At 62.6% G+C, this 11,158-nt stretch overlaps 1 protein-coding gene across 1 annotated transcript; it reads right to left on the bottom strand.

The window, feature by feature from the left end:
• Positions 1-6,268: 6,268 nt before the first annotated feature.
• Positions 6,269-10,656, bottom strand: LOC130611500 (pleckstrin homology domain-containing family G member 3-like). The gene is given in 9 exon segments (XM_057432260.1): positions 6,269-6,378; positions 7,020-7,339; positions 7,341-7,546; positions 7,793-8,114; positions 8,345-9,063; positions 9,135-9,206; positions 10,177-10,362; positions 10,466-10,473; positions 10,587-10,656. Coding segments are annotated over 9 exon segments (2,013 nt in total).
• Positions 10,657-11,158: the final 502 nt, after the last annotated feature.

The following is an 11,158-nucleotide window of genomic DNA, read 5'->3' as shown; positions in this document are numbered from 1 at the left end:
TCATCACACCAATGAGCATCATCACTGTATAGGGCCATGGTCACCCCATGGGGATGTCACCTTGTGAGGCATCATCACACCAATGAGCATCATCACTGTATAGGGCCATGGTCACCCCATGGGGATGTCACCTTATGAGGCATCATCACACCAATGAGCATCATCACTGTATAGGGCCATGGTCACCCCATGGGGATGTCACTCTGGGAGGCATCATCACACCATTGAGCATCATCACTGTATAGGGCCACGGTCACCCCATGGGGATGTCACCTTGTGAGGCATCATCACACCAATGAGCATCATCACTGTATAGACATGGTCACCCCATGGGGATGTCACCCTGTGAGGCATCATCACACCGAGGAGCAGCATCACTGTATGGGGCATTGTCAACCTGCAAGCCATTGTCACCCTATAGGACCTCAACAACCCGTAGGGCATCACTACCCCACATGGAATCAGCACCCAACAGGGCACTGCCACCATCAGGGCACCGTCACCCCCATGTGCCAACCAACCTTGTGCTTGCTGCCACCCGCTCCACTCCTGCCTGCTCTGCCTGCTTGGGGCCATGGGCATCTGCTCCTCCTGCCTGCTTGGGGACCGCATTGCTTCGGGCTGCTCTGCCTGCCTGGGGACAGGAACCTCATCTGCTCCTCCTGCCTGCTTGGGGACATGGGCATCCTCTGGCTCCATGGGGACATGGGCACCCTCGGGCTCCATGGGGACATGGGCACCCTCTGCCTTTTTGGGGACATGGGCACCCTCTGGCTCCATGGGGACGTGGGCATCCTCTGGCTCCATGGGGACATGGGCATCCTCTGGCTCCATGGGGACATGGGCACCCTCTGGCTTTTTGGGGACATGGGCACCCTCTGGCTCCATGGGGACATGGGCATCCTCTGGCTCCATGGGGACATGGGCACCCTCTGGCTCCATGGGGACATGGGCATCCTCTGGCTCCATGGGGACGTGGGCACCCTCTGGCTCCATGGGGACATGGGCATCCTCTGGCTCCATGGGGACATGGGCACCCTCTGCCTTTTTGGGGACATGGGCACCCTCTGGCTCCATGGGGACGTGGGCATCCTCTGGCTCCATGGGGACATGGGCATCCTCTGGCTCCATGGGGACGTGGGCACCCTCTGGCTCCATGGGGACGTGGGCACCCTCTGGCTCCATGGGGACAGGCTCCCCTCTGCCTGCCTGTTGACGTGTCCCTTTCCCTGGGGACACCATCCTTCCTTCCCTGCCTGCCTGGGGGCACTGTCCCTGCTCCCATCCCCGCACGGCAGACACGTGCCCACCCATGGGTGCCCGAGGGTACCTCGGCATCCCTGAGCCCTTCCATCGCTCACCGCCATCCCCTGCTGTGCCTCAGCCCCCTGGGGAGGGCTCAGCACCGCGGGGGCTCAGCCCCATCACCGCGCAGCTGGGGGGTCCCTGGCCCCAGGGTGCTCCTTGTCCCATGGCTCCACCGTGCCCCATGTCAGCGGTGAACACCAGAGCCAATGGGTGCCCATCGCCACCACCCGGCACCCATCGTGTTGGGTCCAAGGGCGGCGTGCGCGGCGCCGCCACGGCTGCTGCTGCTGCTGGTGGTGGTGGTGGTGGTGATGGGGCTGTTGCTTGGCGGCAGCTGGCGGGGCCGGTGGGCGATGAGGAGCCGGCATCGCCGCGGCGGGAGGGGCCGGAGGAGCCGGCGACGCTCCCGGCCCGCGCCAGCAACGTCCAGCTGGAGGGGTACCTCGGGCGCAAGCACGACCTGGAGGCAGCCACCAAGCGGGCGTCCAACCGGTAGGGATGGTGGTGGTGGGGATGATGGTGATGATGGTGATGATGATGATGATGGTGATGATGGTGATGATGATGGTGATGATGATGGTGATGGTGACGATGGTGATGATGATGATGGTGATGGTGTTGATGGTGACGATGATGATGATGGTGATGATGGTGATGGTGCTGATGATGGTGATGGTGTTGATGGTGATGGTGTTGATGTTGATGATGTTGATGATGGTGATGGTGGTGATGGTGTTGATGATGGTGATGATGATGATGATGATGGTGTTGATGGTGACGATGATGATGATGGTGATGATGTTGATGATTGTGATGGTGCTGATGATGGTGATGGTGTTGATGGTGATGGTGTTGATGTTGATGATGGTGATGGTGGTGATGGTGATGATGATGATGGTGATGGTGGCGATGGTGTTGATGATGATGATGATGGTGATGATGATGATGGTGATGATGGTGATGGTGTTGATGATGATGATGATGGTGATGATGGCGATGGTGTTGATAATGGTGATGATGATGATGGTGATGGTGTTTATGGTGATGATGATGATGGTGATGGTGTTGATGGTGATGATGATGATGATGGTGATGATGATGATGGTGATGATGTCGATGATGGTGATGGTGTTGATGGTGATGATGATGATGGTGTTGATGATGGTGATGATGATGGTGATGGTGATGACGATGGTGATGGTGTTGATGGTGATGATGTTGATGATGGTGATGATGGTGATGGTGTTGATGATGATGATGATGGTGATGATGGTGATGATGATGATGGTGATGATGGTGATGGTGTTGATGATGATGATGATGGTGATGATGGCGATGGTGTTGATGATGGTGATGATGATGGTGGTGATGGTGTTTATGGTGATGATGATGATGGTGATGGTGTTTATGGTGATGATGATGATGGTGATGGTGTTTATGGTGATGATGATGATGGTGATGGTGTTGATGGTGATGATGATGGTGGTGATGGCGTTGATGATGGCGATGGTGTTGATGGTGACGATGATGGTGACGGTGGTGATGATGGTGTTGATGATGATGGTGATGGTGTTGATGGTGATGATGATGGTGGTGATGGCGTTGATGATGGCGATGGTGTTGATGGTGACGATGATGGTGATGGTGGTGATGATGGTGTTGATGATGGTGCTGATGATGGTGATGATGGCGATGGTGTTGATGATGATGATGATGGTGATGATGGCGATGGCGTTGATGGCAATGGCGGTGACGGAGCGCCGTGGCGCAGGTCCTGGAACACGCGGTACTGCGTGCTGCGGGGGGGGCAGCTCGCCTTCTTCAAGGATGCCAAGAGCCGGGCGCTGGGGCTGCCCTGCCACGGCGAGGAGCCCCTGGGGCTGCAGGACGCCTCCTGCCAGGTGGCCGCCGGCTACAAGAAGAAGAAGCACGTCTTCAAGCTCAGGTACAGCCCGGGTGCTGTGGGGTGGGGTGCAGGGGGTGCTATGGGGTGTATGGGATGGTACGGGATGGTATGGGGTGGTATGGGTTGCTATGGGATGTTATGGGGTGCTATGGGCTGTTATGATGTGTTATGGAGTGCTATGGGGTGGTATGGGGTCGTATGGGTGGTACAGGGTGGTACGGGGTGGTATGGGGTGTATGGGATGGTATGGGGTGGTATGGGTTGCTATGGGACGTTATGGGGTGCTATGGGGTGGTATGGGGTCATATGGGTGGTATGGGGTGGAATGGGGTGTACGGGGTGGTATGGGGTGTATGGGATGGTATGGGGTGGTATGGGGTGGTATGGGTTACTATGGGATGTTATGGGGTGGTATGGGGTGGTACGGGTTACTATGGGATGTTATGGGGTGGTATGGGGTTTTATGGGGTGGTATGGGTTGCTATGGGATGGTATGGGGTGGTATGGGTTGCTATGGGATGTTATGGGGTGGTAAGGAAAGAAGCAAACATGGAGTGGCAGGGTGAAAGTTAAGGGGTGCTTCTGGGCTGTTCTTGGGTGTTGTGGGGTGGCACACACTGCAATGTCCCCAGGCTCAGCAATGGCAGCGAGTGGCTCTTCCATGGCAAGGATGAGGTGAGGTGGGGCCTGGGGCACACGGGGTGCTCTGCAAGGAGCTGGGGCATGCAGAGGGGTCCGGTGGTGCCCAGGGGATACAGGGGGTGGTGGTACCTAGGGCACTGGGTGGGTACCCAGCTGAAGGGGTAACCAGGGATGCCATCAGGATGTGGTGTGGGGCTGGTGGTACCCAGGGGCCATGGGGTAACCAAGGATGTCATCAGGACATGGTGTGGGGTTGGTGGTAACCAAACCAAGGATGCCATCAGGCCACGGTGTGGGGCTGGTGGTACCCAGGGAACCATGGGAACCAAGGATGCCATCAGGATGTGGTGTGGGGCTGGTGGGTACCCAGGGAACCATGGGGAACCAAGTGTGGGGCTGGTGGTACCCAGGGAACCATGGGGAACCAAGGATGCCGTCAGGATGCGGTGTGGGGCTGGTGGTACCCAGGGAACCATGGGGTGTCTGTGGGAGCTGGTGGTACCCATGGGGTGTCTGTGGGAGCTGTGGGGCAGCCGGACCCCCCTTTAACGCGGTGCCCGTGCCCCCAGGAGGAGCTGCAGGCCTGGCTGCAGGGGCTGAGCGCGGCCATCGGCGAGTGCCAGGGCTGGCGGGGCAAGGCTCAGAGCCTGCCCCCGGCCACGGCCCCCCGCGGGCCCCCTGCCCCGCAGGGACAAGGAGAAACGCTTCAGCTTCTTCCCCAAGAAGAAATGACCCCCCCATCCCGGGGGGGGGGAACACGGACCCACACGCGTGTGATGGGGACACGCGTGGGCACGGACACGCGTGTGATGGGGACACGCGTGGGCACGGACACGCGTGTGATGGGGACACGCGCGTTATCCCTGCGGCCGCATCCCTGGGGACAGCCCAAGTGCTCCTGCAGCCCCGGCGCTCGGTGCACACGCGTGTGCGGGCTCCCTCCTTCCTCCATGTACAGCAGCACACGTGTGTGCGGGCTCCCTCCATGTACAGCAGCACACGCGTGTGCGGGCTCCCTCCATGTACAGCAGCACACGCGTGTGCGGGCTCCCTCCATGTACAGCAGCACACGTGTGTGTGGGCTCCCCCCCTCCATGTACAGCAGCACACACGTGTGTGGGCTCCCTCCATGTACAGCAGCACACGCGTGTGCGGGCTCCCTCCATGTACAGCAGCACACGTGTGTGCGGGCTCCCTCCATGTACAGCAGCACACGCGTGTGCGGGCTCCCTACATGTACAGCAGCACACGCGTGTGCGGGCTCCCTCCATGTACAGCAGCACACGTGTGTGTGGGCTCCCTCCATGTACAGCAGCACACGTGTGTGTGGGCTCCCCCCCTCCATGTACAGCAGCACACACGTGTGTGGGCTCCCTCCATGTACAGCAGCACACGCGTGTATGTACAGCAGCACACGCGTGTATACATCTCTCTCTCTCCCTCCTCGACATGCTCGACGGCAGGCACACGCGTGTGCCCCCACACCCCCCCTCCATTGCACACGTGTCCCTGCATGCACACACGCGTGTCCCCGCATGCAGGAGCACCCACGGCCATGCCCCCCCCCCTCCCAGCACCCACTTGGGGGGCTCCCATGGGTGCCCCCTCAAGCCATACCCCCCACACACACACACTGCATGGGTGCAGAGGGGGCACCCATGGGCACCAACCAAAGAGCATCGGCATGGGGGCACCGCTCACCATCACCCCACCTCCCCGTGTCTTCTCCCCCCCCCCCCATTGGGGTATGGGGACCCCCCCCTCCCAGCACCCCGAGGGGATGGGGGTGACCAGAGAGGAACTTTTGGTTCAGATTTGGGTTTTTTTGTTGGATTTTTGATAATAAAGATGTGAAAGCGAGCGGGGTGCAGCGCTGAGGGGGGGATGGGGGACATGGGGTGACCCCACTCCCTGGGGGTCCTGCTTCCCCCAAGCAATCTGGGGGTCCATTGGCTGCCCCTTGTCCTTGCTGGGTTGGGGGTCCATGGGGTGCTCCTTCTCCTGGGTAACCTGGGGGTCCCTTTTTCCAGGTAGGTTGGGGGTCCATGGGGTGCCCCTGCTCCTGGGCAAGTCGGGGATCCATGGGGTACCCCCTTTTCCACATAGGTTGGAGGTCCATGGGGTCCCCCTTCTCCTGGGCAGGTTGGGGGTCCATAGGATGCTGTTTCCCCTAGGTGAGCTCAGGGTCCACGGGGTCCCCCTTCTCCTGGGCAGGCTGGGGTCCATGGGGTGCCCCTTCTTCCAGGTAGGATGGAGGTCCATAGGGCATCCCTTTTCCTTGCTGAGCTGCACCTCCATGGGGTCCCCCTTCTGCCACGTACGTTACAGGTCCATGGGGCTCCCCTGAGCATCCATTGCTGGGCGCCCCTTCCCTCCGGTCCACGTTTCTCCCCATCTCCCCTTTTCCTCCCCTTAGCTGGCGGCGTCGAGGCTCTGAAACTTCTGCCTTAGGTCCCTGACAAGGCCATGCCTGGGGGGCTGCGGGGCACCGGGGGGCTGTGATGCTCCATGGGGCTGAGATACTCCAGAGGGCTGTGAAGCTCCATGGGGCAGTGATGCTTCAGCAGGCTGTGATGCTCTATGGGTCTGAGATACTCCGGAGGGCTGTGCTGCTCCATGGGGCAGTGATGTTCCAGCAGGCTGTGATGCTCCGGAGGGCTGTGATGCTCCGTGGGGCTGAGAGACTCCGGAGGGCAGTGATGCTCCAGGAGGCAGTGATGCTCCATGGGGCAGTGATGCTCCAGGATGCAGTGATGCTCCATGGGGCAGTGATGCTCCAGGAGGAGGTGATGCTCCATGGGGCAGTGATGCTCAGGAGGGGAGGTGATGTGCTGCTCCGCAGGCTGTGCTGCTCCTCCATGGGGCTGTGCTGCTCCATGGGGCTGTGCTGCTCCATGGGGCTGTTCTGCTCCATGGGGCTGTTCTGCTCCATGGGTCTGTGCTGCTCCATGGGGCTGTGCTGCTCCATGGGTCTGTGCTGCTCCATGGGTCTGTGCTGCTCCATGGGGCTGTTCTGCTCCATGGGGCTGTTCTGCTCCATGGGGCTGTTCTGCTCCATGGGTCTGTGCTGCTCCATGGGTCTGTGCTGCTCCATGGGTCTGTGCTGCTCCATGGGGCTGTGCTGCTCCATGGGTCTGTGCTGTGCTCCCGGGTTCCGAGCCGCTCCCGTGGGGCTCAGCGCAGCGCCGCCGGTACTCCTGGGAGCCCTGGTACGCTTTACACCGCTCCACCACGGCCTTCAGGCAGATCTTCTCCCTGGTGGTGGGGGACCGGATCTGCACGTAGCTGTGGGGCTCGGCGTGGGGCGCCGGCCCCTTCTCCAGCACCAGCACCCGCTGCCCGGCCCCGAGCGCCGCCTCCGCCGCCACCCACAGGGCCCCACGGCCGCCGTGGGCGCTGGGTCCCTCCCCGGCTTCGGCGCTGCGGCTGCGGCCGCCGCCTCCGCGCTCCTTCGCTGCCGGGCGCCCGGCCGGTCCGGCCCCCCGGTGCGGGAGCGGCTCCGGTTACGGGCGGCGGCCGAGCGGCACCGAAGCGGGCGCGGAGCTCCCGAACGTCCGGCCAAGGGAAAGGCTCGAGGAGCCGGCGCCGTCCGGGGACCCCGGGGGGCAGCGGGGGAGCGGTGGGGCCCGCAGCAGCTCTGATGCTCTTGATGCGGAGGCACCCCATGCCACGGCGGCTCTGCATCCCGCTCTCGGGGGGCTGCATCCTGTTCTCCAGCGTCTGCATCCCACTCTCAGGGGGCCGCATCCCACTCCTGGGGCTCTGGGTCCCATTCCTGGGGCTCTGGACCCCATGCTCAGGGCTCTGCATCCCGCTCTCAGGGGGCTGCATCCCACTCCTGGGGCTCTGCATCCCATTCCCGGGGCTCTGAATCCTGTTCTCCAGCATCTGCATCCCATTCCTGGGGTTCTGCATCCCATTCTTGGGGCTCTGGACCCCATGCTCAGGGGTCTGCATCCCGCTCTCAGGGGGCTGCATCCCATTCCTGGGGCTCTGGACCCCATGCTCGGGGCTCTGGATCCTGTTTTCATGGCTCTGGATCCTGTTCTCAGGGGTCTGGATCCCATTCCTGGGGCTCTGGACCCCATGCTCAGGGCTCTGGATCCTGTTCTCAGGGGTCTGGATCCCATTCCTGGGGGTCTGGACCCCATGCTCAGGGCTCTGGATCCTGTTCTCAGGGGTCTGGATCCCATTCCTGGGGGTCTGGATCCCATGCTCAGGGCTCTGGATCCTGTTCTCAGGGGTCTGGATCCCATTCCTGGGGTCTGGATCCCATGCTCAGGGCTCTGGATCCTGTTCTCAGGGGTCTGGATCCCATTCCTGGGGGTCTGGATCCTGTTCTCCAGCGTCTGCATCCCATTTTTGGGGGTCTGGACCCCACGCTCAGGGCTCTGGATGCTGTTTTCATAGGTCTGGATCCTGTTCCCCAGCGTCTGCATCCCGTTCTTGGGGGTCTGGATCTCATTCCTGGGGCTCCGGACCCCACGCTCAGGGCTCTGCACCCTATTTTCAGGGCTCTGCCTCCCAGTCCTGGGGCTCTGGACCCCATTCTCGTGGCACAGCTCCCCCGGGCCCACCACGGCCCACAGCGGCACCGGATGCTTGGGGGGCTCCGGGCTGCCGGGGGGCAGCGGGAGGCTGTTGAAGCGGGACACGGAGCTCCTCACCAGCCCCTTGGGGATGAAGGACAGGCTCTCCCTGCGCCGGACGCTGAAGCCGCCGCCGTCGCGGTGCTCGGCGCTGCCGTAGTAAGCGCGGATCTTATCCAGGAGCAAACGGTCCCGGTTGGAGAGCAGCGAGGCCCGGCGGGCTCCGGGCAAGGGCTCTGGGGAAGGCACGGCCCTGGGGAGCCCCCCGGGCTCCCCGCTTTCAACGGGGGGGGGTCCGCATCCATCCGGGCCGAGGCCGCTGCCGCCGGGGCTGCCCGGCCGCGCCAACGGCCCCTCCATGGCCACGCTGCTCCGCCGGGACAGGCTCCCTCCGCCTCCGAAGCGCTCGGCGATGATGCTGGCCTGGTCCAGCACCGAGGGCGGCAGGATGCTGCCCGGGCCCCCATCCTCCTCCTCCTCTTCCTCCTCCTCCTCTTCCTCGCTGCTCAGCACCTGCAAATCCTCTGCACCCCGCGGCGGCGCCGGGGTCCCCATCGAGGATGGGGCTTTGGGTGCCCCCGACACCTCGGGGTGGGGGGGCTCCCCGGCGCTGCCGGCCTGCCGAGGGGGCACGGGGTGGGTGCTGGGCCCATCGGGACCCCGGCACGGGGCTGTGGGGCTGCACCCACCTTCTCGCGGCTCCCCGGGCCCCAGCTGCTGGGGCGCTTGGGTGGCTCCGGTACCGGTGGGTGCTCCCCGGCCTGGGGACAACAAATTGGGGGGGGGGGAATCAGTCACAGCCAAACCATGGCTGAGGACCCCAGAGTGCGCTTGGGGTGCCCCAAGAGCGATGCAGGGTGCTCTGGAAGCGATGCTGGGTACCCCAGAAGTGATACAGGATGCTCCGCAGAGCAACGGGGATGCTCCAGGAATGATGTGGGTGCCCTGGGAACAATATGGGTTGTCCTAGGACTGATGCTGGGTGCCCCAGGACTGATGTGGGGTGCCCAGGAGTGATGCTGAGTGCTACAGGGCTGATGCTGGGTGCCCTAGGAACAACATGGGGTGCCCCAGGAGTGATGCTGGGTGCTACAGGGCTGATGCTGGGTGCCCTAGGAACAATATGGGGTGCCCCAGGAGTGATGCTGGGTGCTACAGGGCTGATGCTGGGTGCCCTAGGAACAATATGGGGTGCCCCAGGAGTGATGCTGGGTGCTACAGGGCTGATGTGGGGTGCCCTGGGAACAATATGGGGCACCCCAGGAGTGTTGTGGGGTGCTCTGGGAACAATATGAGGTGCCCCAGGACTGATGTGGGGTGCCCAGGAGTGATGTGGGGTGCCCTGGGAAGAATATGAGGTGCCCCAGGAGTGATGCTGGGTGCTACAGGATTGATGTTGGGTGCCCCAGGATTGATGTGGGGTGCCCAGGAGTGATGCTGGGTGCTACAGGGCTGATGCTGGGTGCCCTAGGGACAATACGGGCTGCCCCAGGATTGATGTTGGGTGCCCCAGGATTGATGTTGGGAGCCCCAGGACTGATGCTGGGTGTCCCAGGACTGATGTGGGGTGCCCAGGAGTGATGCTGGGTGCTACAGTGCTGATGCTGGGTGCCCTAGGGACACCATGGGGTGCCCCAGGAGTGACATGGGGTGCTCTGGGAGTGATATGGGTGCCCTGTGGTACCGCTCCCAGTGGGTGCCCCCCCCCCCCCCCCTTGGGTTTTGGGGTACCTGCTCCTCATGGGGCTCCCCCAGCAGCTCCTGGGCCCCAGGCAGCTCCTCGGGACCGTCCCTGCCCACGTCCTCCTCTTCCTCCTGCTCCTCTTCCTCCTCCACCAGCCCCTCAGGCGCTGCCCAGGCCCGGGGGTGCTGGGGGGGCTCCCCCATTGCCAGCAGAGCCCCATCGCTGCCCGCGTGCTACCGGGGTTGGGGGGGGAGCACCGGGCTCAGCACCACGGCCCCGGTGCGCCAAGGCTGGGGGGCACCGCGCACCCCAAGCACCCCCCCACTGCAGCCTTACCTTGAGGCCTGCAAGAGAGAGCAAAGGGGAAGTTGGGGGGGGGGGGTTGGGGGGCAGGACCCAAAGAGCACCCCCTGCCCCACTGCCTGCACCCAGGGGTGCCGGCGCCCGGGCTGCTCACCTTGCGCACCCAGGTGCTGCAGGATCTGCTTGGCCGGCTCTGTGGGGAGAGGGGGGCATGGGGGCCCCATGTCCCCCAGCAGCAGTCCCCCACCCCAAATCCCATCGGGCCCTGACCCCATGTCCCCCCCAGCCTCAGTGGCATTCCATCCCACCCCCAAATCCCAAATCCCATTGGCATTCCATCCCTAACCCCACTGGATCCCACCTCATCCCAAATCCCATCGGCATTCCATCCCTAACCCCACTGGATCCCACCTCATCCCAAATCCCATTGGCATTCCATCCCTAACCCCACTGGATCCCACCTCATCCCAAATCCCATTGGCATTTAATCCTAAATCCCATTGGAACCCTACCCCATTGGAATCCTACTCTATCCAACCCCCCCCCCCCCCCCCCCCCCCCCGGCATTCCATCCCCAACCCCACTGGATCCCACCTCATCCCAAATCCCATTGACATCCCATCCCAAATACCATTGCATGCCAGCCCATGCCAAACCCCATTGGCATCTCAAACACAACCCAAATCCCACTGGCATCGCCTCCCAAACCCCATTGGCACCCTACCC

Source organism: Pezoporus wallicus, unplaced genomic scaffold (genome assembly GCF_028554395.1).
Source record: "Pezoporus wallicus isolate ANWC-B61680 ecotype Strahan unplaced genomic scaffold, APGP_CSIRO_Pwel_v1 contig_11477, whole genome shotgun sequence".
Lineage (NCBI taxonomy): Eukaryota > Metazoa > Chordata > Aves > Psittaciformes > Psittacidae > Pezoporus > Pezoporus wallicus.
This window is presented reverse-complemented; position numbering and strand designations above follow the sequence as displayed.